Source organism: Aphelocoma coerulescens, chromosome 3 (genome assembly GCF_041296385.1).
Source record: "Aphelocoma coerulescens isolate FSJ_1873_10779 chromosome 3, UR_Acoe_1.0, whole genome shotgun sequence".
NCBI lineage: Eukaryota > Metazoa > Chordata > Aves > Passeriformes > Corvidae > Aphelocoma > Aphelocoma coerulescens.
In genome coordinates, this window is record NC_091016.1 from 6,390,653 (window position 1) to 6,413,922 (window position 23,270).

The 23,270-nt window shown below is 41.5% G+C and overlaps 1 protein-coding gene across 6 annotated transcripts in view; it reads left to right on the forward strand.

The window, feature by feature from the left end:
- The window catches only part of PLCB4 (phospholipase C beta 4), a 194,266-nt gene that overhangs the window by 18,419 nt on the left and 152,577 nt on the right, over nucleotides 1-23,270 (forward strand). For all 6 annotated transcript variants that reach the window (XM_069008967.1, XM_069008962.1, XM_069008964.1 and 3 more), the window contains exon 2: nucleotides 1,296-1,355. Coding sequence is in view for 4 of the 6 variants with exons in the window: in XM_069008962.1 (XP_068865063.1) it covers nucleotides 1,296-1,355 (60 nt within the window). In the remaining 2 variants the exon portion in view is untranslated. The remainder of the gene's footprint in view (nucleotides 1-1,295; nucleotides 1,356-23,270) is intronic.

Consider the following 23,270-nt stretch of genomic DNA (forward strand, 5'->3'; position numbering starts at 1 on the left):
TGTTTTAATAGACATTTTTGGCAACTTTGGGCGGATTAGACAGAAGAGGAAACTATTTTCTTTAACTGCCCTCATTGCTGTAATTGTGATTGCTGTGGTTCTCCGTCCCTCTGGTCTCATACTCGGGGTGTTTTATGCACCATGAGTTCTCAAAGCAAATGCTAGACCCACAACATGCTCTGGCTTCCCTTGGCTGAGACACTTGTTTTCTGCAATCTGTTTCTAATATTGAGATTTTTTTGCTTTCTTTTTTTTTTTCCTTCTTCTCATAAAACTTAAACCTCATAAAACTGAAAAGTAGCAGGTTAAATTTAATTCTGCGTATGCACCTAGTGCATATTGAGATGTTCTCAACTTCAGGCTTCAATTTATTTTTTCTATAAAGGAAGAAAGAGGAAGCTTGATGGAAGAGAGAAAAATACAGCTTCTGATCTAATGTACAGGAGCTCTTGATAGAAATTCATTTGAAAAAGAAACAGTCAATTTCATATTATTTTCAATAATGCTGAAGACATTTGTTGGGTTTTTTTTAAATAAAATATTGTCTCTTACAAAACACGAATTTCTAATCTGAATTCGGATTCGATTTCATTTCTGAGCACTCTTTTGTCATTTTCATTCCTGTTTCTCTAAACCTGCTGCTTTGCTTGCTGAGAGACTTCTGTGCTCATGGAAATCAATTGGGTCTGTGCATTTTAAAAAAAGAGGGGTAAACAGTAACACCCCCAAAGCAGCCCTGCCCACTTGTGCTGCTCAGAGGTACAGAAGTGTTGGATACCTCTGTGCTGCTCCTTCCCCTCCAAAGGTGGGGAAACACAGAAGAAGTGGATGCTTTCATCCTTCCAAAGTGTTGGCAAAAGCAATGGAGCAAATATGTTTTAGCACTAATAACAATGGCATCATTTACTTTTTACCCAAAGCTGGGATGGTAACGAGACCTGATTATATATCTCAAAATAAAATATTTTATTTTCCCTGCTCCTGACACACTGCTCCATCCTTGGTCTCCATTGTGTTGCTTTCTGGTTTTAAATGCTTGGAAGAATGGGTACCATGTGTTCATTTCACCTGCAGCTATGATGCTTCTGCTTAAATAACAGGAATCTCAAAATAAAATTAACTTCAAACAAAAACCCACTGAGCACACAAGATTTATTTGCTATAGTGTAAATATTCTGATCCATAAGGAGAAATTATTTCTGGGGGAAAAAGAAGGTCTTGAAGTAGTTTACTGTGATTTTATTAGGTAATTAAATATGAATATGCACAATTAAGGCTTTTTTTTTCTTTTTTAGGGAAAGGAAGACATTCTCTACAATGTGAATTTCTATGGAGTAATTTCTGATTTTCAAAAGGTATGCATTTTCTGTTCTTTGAACATTTTAATTCTGATTTTTACCAGGTTATTTACTTCAGGTTTAAAATACAGTTTACTGTTGCAATGCTGCACTGTCCATATTAGTAGAATGAAAAATGTGTTCTGAAAAAGCAGCAGTTGGGGTTCATGAGAGGAGAGAAATTATTAGAAATTTAGGTCATAACTGCAAATTCAGAGGGTGCTGTGCAACTTGTGTGTCCCCCACTCAGGCCTGATAAACTCCAGTGATAACCATTCCTAAAACAGCTGCGAAGGCAACTTAAGTGCTGGAGTTTTATGTGGTTCCAGCAGATTCTTCTCACCTTAAATTTGTGGAGAACAAGTTTTTACTTTTTTTTAGTACTCGGGGATGGGTCACTTGCACACCAATTTATGTTCTCTTCCTAGTCTGAGTGAAGTTTTATCCATCCTGCTGGCATAAAGGATTCTTACCCTATTGGCTTCTGCTGTCTGAAAACTACTTTTCCTTCAGAAGCACCAAGCTGGCAAAAAATCCTAATTGCTTTAGCAATCCAGGCCTTGAGCAGGCTCAAAAGGTTGTTGTGGCAAATGTTAGTTTCTGGCTAATCCTGACTGAGACCTCAAGCTTAGCTTAGGTGAGTTCTTTGATTCCTGTCCTACTGCACAGGAGCAGAGCAGGTCACAGACCTCATGCACGACTCTTCCTACTGACATTTTTGGAAGTGATAATGATGAGATGTGTATTTGCTTTTTGTTGTTCATCTAAAACCGTACCTAAATTTGCATGAGAATTCTCCGATGTCATCTGCAATGAAATCACGTGAGAAATCTCAGATGAGGATTCCAGTTGCTGATGGATCTGCTCTAAAGGGATCTTTAGTAGGAAAATTTCAGTGCAGAAAAAGTCATTGACACCAAAGGATATGGTTGTGGTGTTGATCTAGAATTGTAGAATTAGAAGTAATGGTCCAATGGTTGTAGGCAGTGCTTTACCTATCCTACCTTGGCATTAGTCATTAAAACACACTTGTTTTCCTTGTTTTTCACTCCTGGATTGCTTGTTTATCCATGTAGTGTATGCCACAAGCATTTGGGAATCTGTTGCACTGTGACCCGGTGTTCTGTCACAGTTGGTTTGTTTATTTGTAACTGACAAAAATAATTCTTCTGTGGGCACAAGTACAGTTTAAAATAATTAAAAAAGAAGAAAATAAGCCTACATTGGCCAGAAATAGCTTTCTTGGAAAGTAGAAACTTCTGTAAATATCTTCTTAGAGCAATGGTCTGAAAATACAGATAGGGCTGACTTTTTATCCAGGTGCAACAATAGAAATCTTACTATTAAGAGACTTAGAATGAATTCCCATTAATGGCAGGACTGTTGGTTCATTTGTTAAAATTGATAAAGGAATAGGAGATGAATGAGTTTACCTAGAGCGTCTATTACATTTGATGCTTTCAGAATAAGAGTTAATAATAGAGGGAAAAGCCACTTTGTGTGTGGCTTTTAGTGAAGGAAGTTAGGGATGTTGCTTTTCTATTTTCCACTGGAACCCTTCTTTAACCATTTAACCATAGCATGCAGAAGGATGTGCCATAGGCTTTACACACCACCCTGAAAGTCAAAGAAACTTGGAAAAAAAACTTTGTGAACAAAGGAATAGTAAATTCCAGAATTTTTGAATTAAGTAAATATGAGGAGAACTTGGCTCCATAACATAACAGAAGTAGCCCCAGGCAGTCACAATTTGTACAGCCAGTTTTAGGGTCTGTGAACAGCATGCTGCAGTTAATACTGGTTGCATTGAAGATGACTGGGAGAGGTTTTCTGGGTAGAAGCCTGTTAAAATATCATATTGTTAAAGATTAAGTGAGGCCATTCTGTGCTATCCTGTGTCTCATTACAGTGTGATTCCAGGCAGTATTTCTTCAGGAGATGAGGTCAGCCGGTGCGTCCTTAAAGGTTTATTCTGTTTACATAGTGGTGGGTGGGAGGACAGGGGTGTGCAAATGGGAGATGGTGCCTTTATCATAACACATCATTTACCTGTAATCATGTTCCCCTTAGGAGAGCATTAGTCATGTTATTGAATAATCAGGAGCTGCAGGAACTTTGACCCCTCTCCTACTCTGAAAGAGACTGAGCTGAAGAGAAGGCTAGCCAAAGAAAATCCTTTAAATAAACTATGGTTTCCAACACCGTTGAAAGGAGGGAGGGCTGAATCCCAGTTCAAGTTTGTAGTGTAAGACTGGGCATGATGTTCATTGGGCATTCCTGATTGGAATAATAACTAAAACAATGTACTGCTCATCACAGTTAGCTCATTGATTTTATTCATCAACACTTCGTAGTTGATTTTTATGGAGGTGAAATAAGATCCCTATGGTATATTAACAGAATTGCAGGGTTTTTTTGTAAAGGACAGAGCCTGAATATTTGGCATGTGCATTTTTGGTTCAATTACCTGTGCCCCCTGTGGGTACTTGTGTGTCACTGTATCTCTGAGTTAGAGAGCTAAGAGCAGCCTTCCTTGGCCAAACCTTGATGAAGTTCTGTCTGTGTAATCTGCCTGCTACAATCACAGAAATATTTTGCACTTGTTTTTCTTGTGCCAGTGTGGAACTCTCACACCTGCTGAGCATAATTTAGGATGAGTTTTAGTCCCAAAGTATTTGCTGCCTGCCCATTATAAGGGGCATGGTAACTGGTCCCAAAATGGAAGTGGCACTTTGTAGGGAGGAATAAAGAAAAGTTGCCCTTTTGCTCAGATTGCTGTTGTCAAAATAAAGAGGTTTCCACTCCTAGCTTTAGGCTGTGTCTCCACTGGATATCTTCTTACTGTCCCTGATAAACACAGCAATTAACGTATTTTGTGAGAGTATTTTCTATCTGAGCTGGATTTTCTATCCATTTTAGCCATGAATCCCTTGTTCTCTTAATCAAGTCCATTGAATCCTACAGCCTATCTAATTCTTTATCCATGTTATCTGTGTCTTCTGGAAATTGAGTTCTTTTATGATGAGAACTTATCTGCTGTTCATAAGCAACATGCATAGCTTACTTAGGTGGGGTATACACTGAGTTTCCCTTCAGATGGCCAATGTTTTCTTTATAATAAAGTTCTCTTATTCTTAGCACATTTCTAGGTCAGGAATGCTTAAAATATCTTCGGTCATTAAAACTTGGAGTCAAGAGTATAAAACAAAAATAGAGAGGCAAAAGAAAAATAAATGAAGCTTACTGCATCCAGATGAAGTTTTGTTTTCCAAATATTCCCTGCTGCTTGTGATCATGTTGTTGTCTTCGTGCTTTCCTTTGGAAGACTGTTCTGTTTAATTACAGCAAAATCCAGCGTTGTGCAGACCTTTATGGTGAGAGAGGTGAGCATGGACAGGGCAGAAAATGCATGTAGTGGCAAAGGTCTCAGCCTGAGAAAGATTGTTGGTTCAGAGAGGAGGCAGAGCTCTGGGAGCTAAAAAGCAAGTGATAACAAAAGCATACTGATAATTTATGGCAGTTGTTACTGTCTCGGTTGTCAGGTTCTCTGCAGTTGCATGTACATTTAAACTGATAAAGAAAATAGAGGCTGGGAGTGAGACTGGAGACTAATTTCCTATCCCTGGGTGCTTGTTCACACCAAAAGCCTGTGTTAGGAGTGAAGCAGGGACTGAGCTGGCCCAAAAGCAGACCTGATAAATAACATTCTAAAAGGTCATTTCTGATCTGGAGAAGAGAAGGCTCCAGGGAAATCTTATTGCCACCTTTCAATATTTAAGAGGGTGTTAAAGAAAGATGAGGACAAACCTTTTAGTAGGATCTTTTGTGACAGGACAAGGGGTAATGGCTTTGAACTGAAACTGGTTATATTTAGGCTAGATATAAGGAAGAATTTTTTTTACAGTGAAGGTATTGAAAAACTGGAACAGGTTTCCCAGTTAAATTGTGGGTGCCCCGTCCCTGGAAACATTCAAGGTTAGGCTGGATTGGTCTCTGAGCAACCTGGTCACATTGAAGATGTCTCTGATCATTGCAGGAGCTGTTGGACTAGATGACCTTTAAAGGCTCCTTCCAACCAAAAGTATTCCATAATTCTGTGATTTTTTTTATCTGAGTCAGTTTTCATTTTTTCTGCCAGAGCAGACATTAGTGGTGAAAGAATGAGTGACTGGTGGACTTCTGGAGAGGACTCCAAAGTTTATCAGACTGCTGCCTTAAATTGGTCTGCGGTAGGTCTGTCTTAGACCACGCCTGAATCATCAGACATTCTAATGCAGAAAAAGGGAGGAAACAAATCTTGGCTCCTGTAAATTTTAGTTGTTTATGATAAGAGTTGTCTTAGGCTGAGAAAGGTTGTTTTCTTTGTGCATTTCTTTAAGTGACTGGCTTGTAAAACTGTCCCCTGAAAGATTTATCTGCCATTCCCTAGGAAGGAAAGACTATTTGCTGTTTTTTGAAAAGGTTATGTAAAGAACTAAGTCATGGTGTTGTTTTATTCAAAGTTTCTATTTTATCAATGCCTGAAGTAAAACCTTCTTCTTTTAAAATGTGTGAAGACCTAGGCTTGTATCCAAAAATGCGGAGTGTGGGAAGAATGGGTCAGAAAATGAGAGGCACAAAATGGCACCTTGTATTGTTTGGCCTCAAGAAACCCTGAAGGAAGTGAAGTTCTCACAAACCATTTTGTTCTGTGCAGGTTTAGCTCTCTAAAACATGTTGGGGTTCTTTATGGCTTCCCCTCTCCCCCTTCTTTTCTTTTTTCTGGTTGTTTTCTTAGTGGATTGAATTGGATCCAGGAGCAAACCAGAGCACAAGAGTCTGCTGTAATTATCCAGCATGAATGTGTGTCTGGAAGTGGAGAGAGTAGAATAGAAGGGAGTGGAGGAAGGAAACTCTTCCCTTTCTTGTTTCTCAGCCTACACGAAGTTGGCATGACTCAGTGCCCAAGCTGGAGGGCAGTGGTGGCAGAGATGGTGAGTGACATTCCCATGTTCCCGAGGGATCCCTCTGCAGATAGATGAGTGGGATTTTTGCCACTGACTTCAACCAAGGCCAATTATGAGCGAAATGGAGAGGGAAAGAACAAGCAGAATGAGCTGAAAAGTATGGGGGGAGCTGCAAGATGAGGGAAGCAAGGTAGCAAAAGTGGGAAATGTAATAATAAAACTGTCAGATACAGGAAATACTTACGTGGTGGGGAAGGAAGCAAGAGGTCGTGTGCACAGCTGAGTTTGGGAAAAATGTTGAACTCATTTCTGACTCTCTTCTCCTGTTGAAGCTATCTGCCAAGACCTGCTATTGATACAGCGAGATTACTGGCCTGTTGGATGCTCTCTGTTAAACTGATATGTCTTCTTATGTCACATGAATAGTGCATTCACCTTTAGCCCTTATTGCTTTCTGGTGAAGCCAAAAAGGAAAACTACTAAATTATTGCCAAAAAATGCATTGTATTAAGAAAGATTTTTTTTTTTTTTTATTCTGGCATCTTTGACTACTCTAAACCCTAAAATTGTAGAAAATTTCAGAGGGATGTTTGCTCTAACTGCTTTTGTGGTCTGATATGGAGGAGCAATGTTTGGTTGAGTGTAAAAAAAAAATAAAAAAATCTGTAAACAGATGCTAATCAAAGGCAAAAATCCACAGTATCTTATGGCTTTCCCAGAGCTTGCTTTTGTTCTACCGTTCATATCTGTTGTAATTTTGCTCTTAAAATGAGTATTGGAGTAGAGAACAGGGAGTGTGTGTGTGTGTGTGATGGAGTCTGCCCTACTGCAGCTGTTTACCCAAACAAATCCCTTTTGATCACAATACCTGTGAAAACTGCAGTCTCAGAAGGTGGCACGTGCTGTTCCACATCAGAGTGATTTCTTGGAGGTAATGGAAATACCTGTGGCAAATCGAATTTACATTCAAAACTTCATTTGTAATCACTGCTATTATGATTTCTTCTTTCTCTGTGTACATACTTTGGATCTACTAAGTGTAAATTTTCCAAACTCGACAGGTTGCATAAGCCAGAAAAGTAGGAAATAACTCCCAAAAGAACTGCTGCCAGATCTCTGAAGCACGTATTGAGTTGTTTGATCTGAAACACAATGTGTAAAAGTTGCTGTGCCAAGTTTTGAAAGGTACAGTATGTGGAGTGATGAGACTGCTGTCTAGTTATTTTCTGTACCCAAAGGGTACAGACAAAGAGGAAATGTTGTTTATTGCTTATTGACACACATGCCACTTTTCAGTTGTTTATATTTGAGCTGTTGTTTCTTCTTCTCAAAACTAATAAGACTTGTTAAACATCACAATGAAAAGCCACGAGTAAATCTACTTAGATTTCATAACTGCACCTTTTGCTCTTTGATCTGTACCAGGCTGAAAATTTGGATTGTAAACAAGATCATTATGAGGTCTTTTGCAGTCTGGGTTAGCAGTTGGGAGGACATCTCTGGAGCTACTGTAGATGCTGCAAGTATTTCTTGTGTTGATGTATAAACTGCTTTTCCGAGATCTGCAGCACCCTTATCTTGGGCATTTGTACAGTTGGAAGACTTTGCCCATTTATGCTGGGTTTGCAGTGGGTGTTTTTATAAAGGACCTGACGATCAGATTCCTCCCTTACAAAGGAAGCAGCGCTTCACTCACCTCATTCAATCAGATGGGCAGACATGTGTATCCAGCTCCTGGTTGTGAACATTTGGTCACACAAGCCCATCTGCAGGTCATCTGGGTCTGTCTGCCTGAAAATTAGTTGGATTCTTTTTTTTTTTTTTTTCAGTACAGGCCTTTATGGCCTGCTTTTGTGTCAAGGCATTTAAGGATGTAGTAAGCAACTAGCTAGATATTCTGAAAAATCTAAAAAATAAACTTGCGTGGTTTTAAATTCTTTTTCTTCAGGCCCTTTTTTACATATCTTAATTGAACAATTTGTTGCCTGGATTCTATAGAATATTTTTTTTTCTCTTTAAGTTGTGTTTAAACAGAGTTGGTGAACTGAGAAGTTTACCCTTTTAAAGTGTTAAGCAGTTTGAGGCAGTTTCCAGGTGCATGTTTTGAAGGAAATCAAAGGCTTTCCCCTGTTCATCACTGATGTATCAGCATGGAGGCTCTTCTGTTGTCACATACAATTTGGAAAGAGATTTTTCTTTATCAAGACTTCTCTTTTCAGTGTTAATTTGCGCTGAATTTGCTGTGAAGGTGAGGCTGTGCTGGTGGGAGGGCAGTTGTTGTGCCTTCTGCCCAGTCAGTATGTTCAGCAGTTTTGGCTTGGCTGTGCTTTCCCTGTCCCTCCTTTTCCTGGCAGTGCACATGAGCTGGCAGCAGGTGACACAGGACAGCAGGTGACACGAGAGCAGGAAATGATGCCATGGAAGCCACTACCTGTTGCACTTGTGGCTGCAGCAGAAGGTGCTGAAGTCAATATTATAAACCCAAACCCCAAGCTCTTTGGCAGTTTACTGCTTATCTTTGCTGTGCTTTTTATTTTTCCTTAAGGACCGTGTCCAGAACATGAGGTTTGTTTCCTTATCTTGAGTATTTTTGCTGGCACTTGATGTGACTTGATATAATCAATGTGAATTCAAGTCAAGTGGTTAAATGTTAAAACAGCTTCCCACATGTGTTGGTTTACTGTCAGGGAAAGAAATATAGCAGGAATGCTGTATTTGACCACTAATCAAATATTTATTATTGTTGAAAGAATGACCTGACAAGGATAGAGCTGGACTAAAATGTACAGGTTGTCTTCCATGGAAGTGAAAAGCTTTATTAATATTTGAGGAATGGCTTTAATTAGTCTGACTGTTGGTAGGTGTGTTCATTTTCTCAATGTACATCTGATATAGCATTTTTCACCAACTTATAATTGGCAGTTTCCCATAGGAAATAATCATTATTGGTATTATAAAAGCACTTTGTATCTATCACATTTGGGAAATGAAAGTTTTGCAGAGGTCAGAATAAAGTGTGCCCCCAATTATGCTAATAACTCATACCAGAAATGATCCACCAGAAGGTTTAATAGCTTGGTAGTCCTCTCTAGATTTTCTGAGAACAGGAAGAATTAATACTACGTTTTGACACTTTACAGAAAGGTGAAAAAAGTAATCTTCCTTCTCTCTAGCTTTGGAAGTTTGTACCTGAACTCTCTCAGTTGCTTGAGAATCTTGAAGTGTTGGGTGGGTTTCACCTGGGATTTTTTGGGGTTTTTATTAAGAATTCTTTTTAAAAGCATTTTGTTCCTCTTCACACTGAAGTCGGTATCTTTTTTTAATGATCCCATGGTTGCAAAAGATAGCATGTTTTGACATTTGGAGTTGTCTGTAAGTTTGATTTGGAATTTGACAATATAGTCTAATAGACTGATTCTTTTGCTAGATTGCTGAAATAATTCAAAATAATAACTTGGTAGGAAATATTAAAAGTTGTTAAAAAACCCTCTTCAAAAAGAAAATTTTACTGCAAACTAAATTTTAATTTTGCTTTTCACCTGCCAACAAAAAAAGAGAAAATATGTTGTTTCCTTTGAGGGGTATTGCACATCTGCATTCAGCACCAAAGACTGGAGTAACTAAAACATCCAGAAGTTTTCCAAACATCACAACAAATGTTCAGGATATAATTAGTTAGAAATTATTGGATCCTGGGTTCTCTTACTTGTGTAACATGTCCATCAGACAGATTTCCTTAGAGCCAGCAGCTATGTGTTGCTTGAAATGGCTCTTTCTGTTTGTCATTATGAGGCTAAAACATTACTAAAAGGCTAGATGGAATAATTTACTCCTGAGAGTGATTATCTTTATACATCCACAGTTCCTGTGCATCTCCTGAGTTGTTAAAGAACCCATTAGGAGGACAGTCTGAAAGCTAACATTTGCAAATGTCTGCAAATTGAATTATGTATGTGTCTGGTAAACAAAATGTTTGCTGCACTGTGTCAGCTCCACTTCAAGGTCTGGCTGTACCAGGTACGTGTGTTCTGTAAGATACTTCGGGAAGATATAAAAGGCAATGCAATAAATAGCTCAGATCCACTCATCTCGAGGTTTTTTAAGTGTAGAAACATCTTTCATGGCATTCTTTACTTTAAACTATTGTCCCTTTTGCAGTGAAGTGTTTTCTGTAAGCTTTACTTAAACAGAGATGCAGATGGTTTATTACTCCTTTTAGAGGAGCCATAAATGGGGGATATTGGCAAGTCTGGCACTGAAATAGGAGGCTGTTAGAAATTTGCCTACCCTGATTTTATGGGCTGCACTAGGAAAGCTGCTGCTTCTGCTTTACTGGAGGTGTTGTTTTGCTGCTTGCAGCCATTAGGGTTATAGCAAGACTGCCTTCATAAAATGTCTCTTACGGGAATGTTCCTTTAGGACAATTTTTCAAGAAGCAGTGCCAGCAAGGCCTTTCTTGCACAAACATTTCTGTACTGAGTGTGTTCTGGTGCAGCTGACCACACATGTAAATAAAGAGAAGGACAGGAGCAGGCTCTTGCTGGATGTTAAACTTCAGTCTTGGTTTTGTCCTCCTGGGAATAGTTTCCTGTTTTGGCATTTCTTTATTTTTCCATTGTCAGTTGTGATAAATGCTTAATACTAAGTGCAAAGACCCTTTGTCTCAGCTGGCTTTTTATACTCAAGTTCTCTCTACAGGCAAATTACTCTTCTTCAACTTAAACACCTCAGTTCAGTGAGGGGACATTATTAACTCCAGTCAAGCTGTCTTTACCTAGAAGATTATTTCTATGCAAATGTTGTGAAGGAGGGATAAAGGCAAATTTGTCAAACTTACCTGGTAAAACTCACACACATGAGATTCCATTCTGTTTTTCATAGCCTGCATGGTACAGTCCAAAACAAGTTTTCCAGAGCAAATCCTAAATTGTGAGTATGGGGCACGCCACAGAAGGTAAAGTTAAGGTCCAGGAGTATTTTTATTCAGCATATGTAATGAAGTACACGGCAGTATTTACATTTGATTAGGTGTGCACTGCTCTCCTTACTCGGCTATGGCTTCATTAAACATTCAAAATGGTGTGGATTTTATTCCATAGCTGTGTGAACAATTAAATCCTCTGAAATTTTTCTGACTGTCCTAATTATTTTTTCTTCCATCTGAAGCTTTGCTAATGCAGGTCTCATCACTGTTCACTCTGCCAGAGAGTCAGGTATGTCTCCTGATGGTACTTGTGCTTTTAGACCAATGGGGACAAAGTGATCCAGTTTTTCCTTCCTTCCAGGTACAATTATGGGTCTCAATATAATAAAAATAAAATGATTGAATATCTACAGAGGTTCATATGGCATATTTTCCATTTATTTTAAGTTGGGAAGCTAAAATATCTTAATTGACAATCCCATAAGGTTTATTTTTTATGAGCTCTCTTTTCTCTCTGCGGTTCTACATTTTCAGGGTATTGCTAATTCTGTAAATTTAGCTATCAGAGTATTGTAATTTAAGGCCAAATCCTTTTCACAGTTGAAAGAAAAAATTGAATGGTTTTATTGGAGTAGAATCAGATTTAAGGGGCAGAGCCTGAATAGTTTTTAATTATTCTAATCCCTGGACAGCTTTTCAGCCAGGACACTTCACAGGCACTAATAACATTTTCTATCAGTTGAGTTCCCCCTTATGTAAAATATAAAGATCATGAGTTTGCTGTATAGCCTGCTAACATCAGTGGGACTGGTTTTTCTAGTTGCATTAACAGGCTCTAAGAAAGAAACCATATAAATTTGTATTGTGGTGGTTTTGTGGAGTTTTTTTGCTTGTTGTTTTTTTTGACCTTTCTTTCCCATGGGTCACTTCAATTTATTAACTTAGTTGGCGACTGTTGATATGATCAGGTCTTTTCACAAAGTCTTGCAGCTTCTGTGGCAGGTTGTGGTTGAAATGCTTTATTTTGGTGCCTGAGTGTCTCGTCTTCCTATCTTGTACTGATGCAGGGAAGCAGAGCATAAGAAGAGTGATGCTGGTCAATCACAGTGATGGTTTTCTTCTTAATAAGTAATTAATTGTTTAACCAGGCACGTGTTGCCATTCCCACTCCAGTTGTACTGAGCAATGTCAAAAAGTGGCAAAGTTTTGTTCATCGATCAGCAAATAAATATGAAAAGAAGAACTGTGGTAGAACACAGTACTATGGTAATGGGTTGGGCATTTGTGTGACTCTAACGTGCCAAATTATATTTCCATTTCTTAAAAGACATGAAGAAATATGTCTCAGGATCTTATCTTGAATTTAGCATGGTTGCAGATAGTCTTGCTGTTCTTTTCTTCATTTGGCTTGAATGAGAAGAAATACTTATATCCTGCTTTTGTTTAAGAGAACCCTGAATTTGCCCTGTAACAGAAAACACCAATAATTGAGGAAGCTGTATTAGGTCCTCTTATTAGGTGGCAAAGGAGATTTTGTTCCTTTCCATGCATGTGCAGAAGGACAAAGAGAAGTTCCTTCCCTATGGCTTCTCTAATGAATGATAAATAATGCTAAGCAAGTCAGAATTTCTAAACCCTGTTGAACCAAGCAAATCATGTGGTCACTTCTTTTTTACTCTATTCTGCTTTTAGCAGGGGGTACGAAAGTAAATAATGTATTTATTTGCTACTATGACAACAGATGAAATTCCTGATCTTCTTTTAACATGAATGGGAGCATTGCTCTTCTAGTTTGGCACGCCAGGATTTCACCAGCTGTGCCTACTGGCTGCAGAAGTTGAATCTAATTAAAAGCTGATTCTATGTTGCCATTGGACTGGTGGTGCTGGAAGTAGTTCTTGGCCTTGTCCTGGATAATGTGCTTTTCATCACCACTGGATTCTTCTCTCTCATTTTTACTGACCACGTGCAGTCACTGCTGCTACATGATGGTTGTTAGCCCTTTTGCAGTGAGGTGCTTTCCCATACTGTATGAATTTGCTTTTTGAATTATGGGAGATATTACAAGGCACTCCCAGGGGTCAGTGAATTAAAGCATTCCTGCAGAATTGCTGAATAACAGGGTAGAGCAGTGTGTAGGTAAACATCTTTTGGAGTCGCTGGGGTAGATGTGTTGGACCACAAGAGTCAGTGTTCAGAGCTAAATTAAAGGTCAGCAAAACACAGAGTTCTTTCAGAATTCCAAAGCACCATGTGTGTTTGAATCTGGTTTTGTTTCTGGAGACATAAAAAGAGATGCTCCACACCCAGAAAAGTAGCAAAGAAACAGGATTTGCCAGCTAAAGGGTGTGAAAGGGAAACGCGTGTATCTTATACCCCTTTATTTTGATTTTTGTGCTGATATTAAACATACAAGTGATTATGATGTACAATCTAACCATGGCATGTACCATTTTGTACAGAGGAAGGAAACATCACTTTTAATTTTTTTGGTTTTTTACTGCTAATGATTAATGTTTCTTAAAAATAACTCAAACCAGAATACATCAAGTCTATAATGGAAAGCTTTGAATCTCTTGAGTGGGTTGTCTCAAGTCCAGTTTCTGTCTCACAGGTAGGTCCATGTATATGTGTGAACAGCAGGTAAGGAAGGACTGAAAATGAAACTTGTGCATCCTTATTGAGTGAAAGAATAAATGCTGGTCTGCAAAGACACTCTTTATGTAGATCATAGGAAGAAGGAGGTTACATGATGTAAATATATATGTATATATATATATAATAATGTGCTTGTGACCCATGATCTGTTTTTTTCCTCAAGTCCACAATGTACATCTGAGCTTTTGTGCATGGATAAGGGCCCTGGGGGTTATTGTGGTGCTGCTACCATCTCCTTTGCCATTTCTCTCTTTTCTGACAGATGCGAACATCTCTTTCCTCAGTTTCCCCTTTCTTCTGCAGCAGCTTTGAAGAATAGAGTATGCTCTTTTCACAGAGGCTTCTTGGATAATGTGAGGCTGAAGGATATTTAATAATCAAAGAGGAAAAGCTGAAAAGTTTTACTTCAAATAGTCTTTGGCTAATATGGAAGAAAATGTGTAGTGCAGGTTTATCCAACAGAAGGAGCTGTAGCTGATCAGTTGTTAGGGAGTTTGACTTGGTGACTGATGGTTTCTACAGTATTTCAGTAGTTTCAAGGTATGATTTCTTAAGAGCTTCATTTGGCAGCACTTAAAAGTTCCCCTTTATAATGCATGAGAAGACAAAACCCTCTTGGAGGCTGGTCATAAGGTTTATTGTACACTTTTCATTTAGAAAGAGAAGTAAATATGTCTGACACTATAAAAATCAACTTTGTGTCCTGTAAGCTGTTCCCTATTTGGTGTGGATGGAAAATTCTCAGTCAGTGGCAGGTAAGGTCAGCATGAACGCAGCCTGCTCCCTAAATAATTTATCATTGATATGGTGTTTAGTTCTGTACAAAAAATAAACAGGGACATTCCTTTTTGTTTACATAGAGATTTAGAAATAGTTATATTGCCCTTCATTCTTCTAGGTTTTATTAGAAAAGACATTGAAGACAAATAGAACAGTGACAAAGCTAATAATAGGTCTTTTATGGAATGTGACTTATTCTGCCAAACTAGAGCATTTTTACATCCTTGTGCTTTTAGGCTGACTCTTTGGTAAAAGTGGGAAAAGGGCAATACAGCCATTTGATTTCGATTTTGTTTCAGCTGTGCTGAGTCAGAGTTGCTTGTTGTTTTCTGTTAGCTCCATGGATAGTTTTTATTGTATTTTTATATTACTTGTTTTTTTGGAGTTGAGATGAACTGCTGCTTCTGCTTTTCTTCCAGTCATGAAACAACCCCAGAGAAGTTCTGTCCAGTTTGCATACTTGCTTTCTCATTGTTTGTGCTTGAATGTGTTTATGTGCTCACCTGCAGTCGCAGTTCTCATGTCAGGTGTCAAAAGGGACTTGGGTGTCTGTCGGGAAAGGCGCGGGAGACAAGCTCATGATTTCATGATCGGCAAGCCTCGATTTTATTGTCTTTTCATCTCTTATTTATACAACACTTAAACAGCTCATACATATTGCAAAACCTGAGCTCACGATTGGTCATCTTCTCTCGTGGGAACAACACACCCCGCGGTGATGGTTTCTTCATTCCAATCTGCTCTGGCTTGTGTCCTGTTGGACACCTTGATGATAAGAAACCCCTTTTCCCACGACAGGCTAACTCCTACATCCTGCAAGGCTCTATCTTATCATGTCCTCTGCTGCGCAGCCATTCCTCAGATAAGCTCTCTACACTTCCCCCGTTTTCTTTATGTGCTATCATGCTCAGAGTTGTTGTTTTTAGGAGTACCCTCTTGATACAAGTTAGAGCGCAGCTGAACAGGACTAATCCTACCAAAACCATAATCAATAAGAGAAACAATGTTTTTACCATGCTTCTTACCCAACCACCCAATCCCAGTTCACTGACCAGCCCATCTAGGCCAAAGAAACCTGTATCTTCCTTAATTTTTTGAGAGTGATTTATAAGCTGTTGAATCTCTGCATGAATAGAGCGAGAATGATCATTTAGATCCATGCAGCATAATCCCTCAAATTCTTCACACCCGTGTCCATGAGCTAACAACAGAAAATCAATAGCAGCTCTATTTTGTAATACAGCATGCTGGACTGTGCTTAAATCATCTGCAAGTGCGGACAGTACTCTACTTGTTCCATTTGCTTGCTTCACTACCCAGCAGCTTAATCTCTCTATATTGCGATGAGCTCGAGCTGCTGCCCCTCCAGGCAAAAATAGTGATGAAAAAATTACCTCCCACTTGTTCCACAAGGTCAATTCATCATCACAATTTGATTGGAGGGTCTGGGATAGGTCTCTGCGCCATCTGGTGGGGTGGGTTTTATTTGGGTGGTGCTGTGGAAGGGCTAAACTAAGCTGTCCGATTGTACACGGACCGCCAACGGGCAAGGTAGGGATGCCGGACCAAGCACGATTTCCGCAAATTAGAAAATATCCAGGGGGCAGCCTTCTGGGTATGACTGTGCCTGGTGCAGGTTTTTCCTGTGTCCTACCAGTGTGGTTGCACCACGATTTTTCCCATTCTAAACTGTTCCCTATGGGAGACAACCAAGTAGGAGTAGATACATTTTTCCAGCAGTTGGTATGCGTGCCTTCAGAGCAGTGTGAATTTCTGCTATCTATATAAAAGCAACTAGTGGCGTTTAAAGAATCAATCAATTCAATCTCTTGCGGCTCAGGCCCGAATGGGAGGCGGTCATCCCATACATCATACTGCTCGAAACTTTCAATGATGTTATTGCCAGTAATTCGGCCTGATCGGAACCCTGTATCATTGGCGGCTGACCTGAAATGGAGCCAAGTTGTATTTGTTAGGGGGACTCCTATTAGGCACGTAAGAAAAGGAGTACTTGGGGTAGCTAAGCTGGCACAGAACGTAGTTGTATTTAATTCGTGTGCCAAAGATACCCAAACATTTTGCCTTGGATCGAATAGCTTAGGAGGGTATCTATGCTTGAGGGCCAAAGTGCCTGGGACGCTTAGAAGACCCAATACGGCGAGTATACCGGCGGCACGCATTGTCCCAGTCATGGGGTTTAACCTGCCACAGCTCTGGGACATCAAGGCCTGTCTTGTGACGGGCTTCTAGGATAGCGGAACGTTTGTTAGCTAATATGCTTTAATTCCCACCGCAATTCTCGTAGGTGGAGGTCTTTGATATTTTCTAGTAACGCTAAACTCTGATCTAGAGGTACTCCCGTTAGTTTATCAAGATTTTCCTGAGCTGATGCTCGATTCCACTGAAACTCACAATTGAGACACCTTAACCCTGTGGACACTTGTCGCTGAAAGATCCACCACTGTAAATTACAACCTCTGCAATGAATTCTAACCCGAGCTTAAATGGCAACAATTATAACAAACAATGCATGAGCGTTGGCAATGTGGCAAAAAGTCCGCGTATAATCGGGGAATGAGGGTCTCTTCAATTTCCCGTTCAGAGTCTACTAGAAATTTAGTATGGAATTCCTCTTCGGTGTTATGTAGCACTTGTGAGACCACCTGTTGGAGTCGTCTCTTCTTCCTCTGTCGCGGACTGTCCCTGCGTATAAGCTGGCTTAGTCCATTTGGCAGGGATCCACTGCGGTCCTGTCGGGGTAGAAACACAAACATAACCTCTGCCCCAGTACAAAACTTTGGCTGGGTCCTGCCATAATCCTGACTGGGGGTCTTTAAATCTGACCCACACTTCTGGTTGCGGATTAGAAGGTGGGGTAAAATGGATTATGGCAGGAGGAGACTGTCTATCTCCAAAAATGCAAAGATGATTTAAAACAAATAAGCATTTCAGTAGTTTGTCTTGGGTATTAGGAATGTCAGGATATTTTTCTAGATACTGTTTTAATGTACCGTGTGCTCTTTCCACAATTGCTTGACCCGTGGGGGAGTGAGGAATTCCCCTTTTGTGGACAATATTCCATTGGGTCATATATTTGGCTATTCGCATACTGCAATAGGCGGGCCCATTGTCTGTTTTAACTGTTATAGGGACTCCCATGATAGCAATACAGCTATTCATGTGGCGTTCAACATGTTTGGCTGTTTCTCCTGCTTGAGCAGTTGCCCACATAAAATGACTATAGGTGTCTATAGTAACATGAACATATTTTAGCCGTCCAAAGCTGGCGACATGAGTGACATCCATTTGCCAAATTTCGTTAGCCTTTAGGCCCCTGGGGTTAACACCTGCTCCTAAACCTAGCCCCTTATTGTGGAAACTGCACACAGGACACGCTTTAACTATGGCTTTTGCCTCTTCAATTGGGATACCAAATTCCCTTGACAAGCCTTTGGAATTCTGATGAAAAATAGCATGGCTTTCTCGCGCCATTGTTTGTTTCGGGAGAATATTTTGGGCAAGCGAGACAAGTTTATCTGCTCTTTCATTTCCTTCACCCAGGCCTTCATTCCACATGTGGCTGCGAATATGGAGAATGGAATAGGGGTGTGACCGTTCTCTTAGGGCGCGTTTTAGTTGCAGAAAGAGTTCATAAAGCCTTTTGTTTTGTACTTCCTTAATGACTGCATCCTCAATTCTTGAGGCGACGCCCACTACATACAGCGAGTCCGAAACTACGTTTAAGGGTCCAGTGAGGTGGGTTACTGCCCAAACGACTGCAAGTAATTCTAAGGTTTGCAGGGTATCATCTGACGAGGCGTTTATTAAATGCTGATGCCATTGCTGGTCTTGTTTCCATACGACGGCTGCTTTCCTTGTCTTTCTTCCGGCGTCTGTGAATGCAGTAATGGCATTGTGGATAGGCTTATCTTCTCGCAAGGGTTTTGAAATCCAGTTCCATGCTCCTATCCACTGTAATGCCTTGGGAAACAGGGGACCAGTCTGAATTTTGGCTCCTGAGGACAACAGCGCTTCCGTGAGTGATGAAGAATTTAGCAAGTACCAGTCCAAGGCAGGTTTTTCCATCGGGAGATTGATGCACTCAGGTTCTTGTCCTCCAATTTCCAGAATGCGCAAACGTCCTTTCTTAATTAAATTAGCCAAATTTTCAAGTTTTGTGGTAATAGTTTTTCGCTGCTGCAACTGTGGTGATATCCATTCTAAAACCGTCAGCTCCCCCGTTTTCTTTAGCTGCGTAATTGCGCCGAGGAGGTGAGTTTCAGAATTCCAAATAGTAAGAGAGAGGGGGATGTCTGGATTAAGACGCGAAACAAAACCGTCTGTGATACAGGTGGTGATTTGTTGTAGAGCTTCTTGCTGCTGCGGCGTTAGGTGTACTGGTGCGCATGGATCTGATCCTTTTAGTAAGGGACGGAGCTGGTCTAAAAGAACATTAGGGATTCCTACTATTGGCTTTAACCACTGCAGATCACCTAACAGTTTTTGAGCATCATTTAAAGTGGTGATTGAGGCTTGGATATGCAGTTTTTGAGGCTTCACTCTTTGATTGGTGATGACCCATCCTAAATACTTCCACGGGGAGGATATTTGAATTTTGTTAGCAGCTATTACTAAAGACCATTCTTGAAGAGAGGAGGTAATAAGCTGAATTTCTGTTTGGTCAAAAGGCTTCTTCTGCGCAAACAAAATATCATCCATATAATGATAAATGATGGTCTGAGGTAACTTTTGTCGCAGTGGCTGTAATGCTGCATCGACATACAATTGACATATGGTGGGAGAGTTGCGCATTCCTTGCGGCAATACAGTCCACTCAAAACGTTTGTCTGGTTCACCACGATTGAGAGCAGGCAATGAAAAGGCAAATCGCTTTGTATCATCTGGATGTAGTGGAATTGTGAAAAAGCAATCTTTTAAGTCAATAATGAGAAGAGGCCAATCTTGTGGCAACATTGCTGGATTAGGGAGTCCTGGCTGCAGCGCTCCCATAGGCTCCATACGAGCATTGACAGTTCGAAGGTCTTGTAGCAGACGAAACGTGCCATTTTTCTTTTGGATGACAAAAATTGGGGTGTTCCATGGGCTTGTCGAAGGCTTGAGATGTCCTTGTTGAAGCTGCTCATTGACTAGAGCGTGTGCTTGAAGCAGATTTTCCCGTTTTAAAGGCCATTGCTTAACCACTACAGGGTTATTGTCAGTCCATCTTAGTGGCAGCGGGAAATTCCAAGCAACGGCCCTTAGCAGAAATGGCGATCATCGGTAAGCACAAAACTCATTTGGGCCAATACATCTCTTCCGATGAGGCAGTCGACTGTGGGGGGTAGAGGGGCGATAGAAAAAGTTGCGGTAGTTTTCTTGCCCTCAATTTCTACAGTTATCAGCGGAGATTTGTGTGCTAGTTTCATTCCTCCGACACCAGTGATGGCTGTCATTGCTGGCAGAAGAGGCCAATGTGAGGGCCATGTGTTCACATCGACAATGCTGGAGTCTGCCCCTGTGTCTAGGAGGCTCTGTAACGTGATTGTTTCTCCTTTATAGGTTAGGGCACACGGCTTCCGTGGACGGCTATTAAGATCGATGGTGAGCAAGGTTAGTTCCCCAGTTGAGCCGTAGACTGTATGAGCATTTGGTTGAGCCTGCAAGGGTTGCATGCCTTGTGTGGCTTGAGGCAAAGGTACAAATTGAGCTAGTCTTTGGCCTTTAGGAATCCTTACAGGTGGATGAACAGTATAAGCCAGTATGAAGATATCACCTTGTGAGTCAGCGTCCACCACGCCTGGTTGAACGAACAGTCCTAGGGCAGTGGCAGATGATCGGCCAAGAATCAAGCCTCCTACTGGTGTACCATTGAGGCAGATGGGTCCTGTGAGTCCTGTAGGGATGTTATGGATTTCAGACGTCAGGAGATCACAGTCTACTGAGGCTGCCAAGTCCAGGCCGAGGCTGCCACTTGTTGCTGGCTGGAGGCAGGGCAAGGGTTTGCAGCTGCTACTTGTGTCCCTGCGCGGCTGCTGGACGCGCTGCTCCGGGAGTTTCCCTGCTTCTTGTTGCGGCAGGCATTCGAGTTATGCGTATTGGATTGGCATTTGTTGCACCAAACTCCGGATGCTGAGCACTCCCGACGAAGGTGACCCGACTGGCCACATCGATAGCATCTCATTCTGTTTCTCTCTGGAGGCAACCGGGGGCGCGTGGCTGCTGCTTGGAGGGGAGCAAGGGCTGCCATTACCTGCATCTGAGCACTAGCTGCTTGTTCCTTCAATCCCTCCCCCAGCTTTTCTAATGCGTGGACTAAAAAGGCTTGAGCACCTGAGGGCAAGGTCGCAGCTTTATCTAGTAATGCCTGAGTGGTCCAATCACCAGGTATAGAGGTAATCAGAGATCTAGTGGCAGGATTGCTATTTTGCAAAATGCACTGTCTTAAAATAGCATCTTGCATATGATCGGGTATCCCTGCCCTAGAGATAGCATCCATAACCTTATCAACAAAGGAGCTTAACGATTCATCACGACCCTGCTTGATGCTCATATATAGGGGGGTCCCTCCCGATGTCCTGACTTTATCTATTGCTCTCTTAGCTACTGCCATTGCCTCCCTAAGTTTATGTGGCCCTAGTCCAGCTTGAGCTTCAACTCTGAGATACAGGCCCTGTCCCATAAGCTCGTCTACAGTAAGGCCTGTTAAGGGATCCCCTTGGGGTCTGGGGAGATTAGTGCTACTTGCCGCTTCCTCTCTCCACCTTGCCTCAAAAAGCAATCTCTGAGAGGGGGTGTAAATGAGTTTCGTGATAGCCAGGATATCGGCAGGCAGGAGAATGTGGGCATTAAAAAGATAATCTAACATCTGCTTAGCTGGTTCACTAGACACCCCAAAGTTACTGACTGTTGCTCTCAGCTGGGACAGGAGTTTCCAGTCGAGATGGGCAAACTGCGCGTTCTGACCCCCTTGCGCATTAGTAGTGAAAACAACAGGGAAAGCCATCGCTTCTTGTGCCGCTGCTAGGAGCTCGGAATCTCCCCTTTCCATGCCGTCTCGGGCAAGCGCCTGCCACAACTCTCTCCTCCTTGCTGCCATAGCCTCCGCCGGGTCAGATTCTGCCCCAGGGACAGGCTCCGTGGCATTAGAGGGGTCGGGCGGCAGCGGCGGGCATGAGGGGGTTAATGCAGAAACGGCGATTGAAGCGGAAGGTGGGGGGGCAGGCAGGGGGGTAGGCAGCGCGGGGGATTGACTGTCAGTGGGGGGTGGCTCTGGAGGAATCTCAATAGTGGCAAAGGCGGGGGGGTTGGGGGCTGTAGGGAAAACCGAGGAGTCATTATCTTGGTTACGGGAATGCGCTGTCTTAAAACCTATGACTGCTTGCTTCTCTGCCTGCACTAACAGTAACTCATTATGAACTGCTTTCCAAAGTTTGCTTATTTTCTTGGCTGACTTATCATCGTCTAAAACAAGGCTAAAAAGTTCATCCCCGTACCTCCGCCATTCTGCTAATTCGTGAATGCTGTGAGGGTCCTTAAAGAAACCATAAGAACGCGCGTGAGTTAGTAGGGAAGGGAGGTCTTTTTCTAAGTTAAAAGCTTTAAAGTGACGCTTAAGAAGAAAAGCTTTAAATAAATCCTGTGCTGCTTGCCTATCCATACTTACGGTACCGTTGCTAGCCCTCCAGGCTTCGGCAGCACGTATCAGCGAACCCACCGGTGTGGTCGTTCGGGCACGGAGACGGAAACAGTTGTTCTCCGCTCTTATTGCCGTCCCTCTAGCTGCAGGACCTGAACCCAACGCACCTTTCCTTGTGGAAGTGGGGATAGGGGGGGGTACATGACGTGCCTTCTGTTCGGGCGTCAGATGTCGGGAAAGGCGCGGGAGACAAGCTCATGATTTCATGATCGGCAAGCCTCGATTTTATTGTCTTTTCATCTCTTATTTATACAACACTTAAACAGCTCATACATATTGCAAAACCTGAGCTCACGATTGGTCATCTTCTCTCGTGGGAACAACACACCCCGCGGTGATGGTTTCTTCATTCCAATCTGCTCTGGCTTGTGTCCTGTTGGACACCTTGATGATAAGAAACCCCTTTTCCCACGACAGGCTAACTCCTACATCCTGCAAGGCTCTATCTTATCATGTCCTCTGCTGCGCAGCCATTCCTCAGATAAGCTCTCTACAGGTGTCCTGTAAATCAACAGGCAAAATGCTGGAGCCTCAGGAGCTGGGAATGGGGCCCACTTGTGCCTGTTGCTTTACCCTACAGGGTTTGGTTTATATCCTCGCTTGTGTTATGCTCACACTGTGTGTATGAGAGATTTCACACACAAATATTTGCCTAAGTAATTTTTAAGAGAAAGTACTTCCAAGGGCAGGATGGCAGCTCTTATCTTCAGAGTCCCTCCAGTGCTCCTTGCACAATAGGAACGTGGAGCCGGCTATGAAAAATTGAATGTCAGCAATCAGAAATGTTATTAAAATAGGAAGCTACTGTGACTGTGTTTTCTGCTCATTGTCTCTGTGCTAGCTGTTGTTCCTAAAAGTAGTGCTCATGTCTGACAACTGAAAGCTAAATCTCTCTTGCTTCCTTTTGGTATTATATTTCACCCACACAG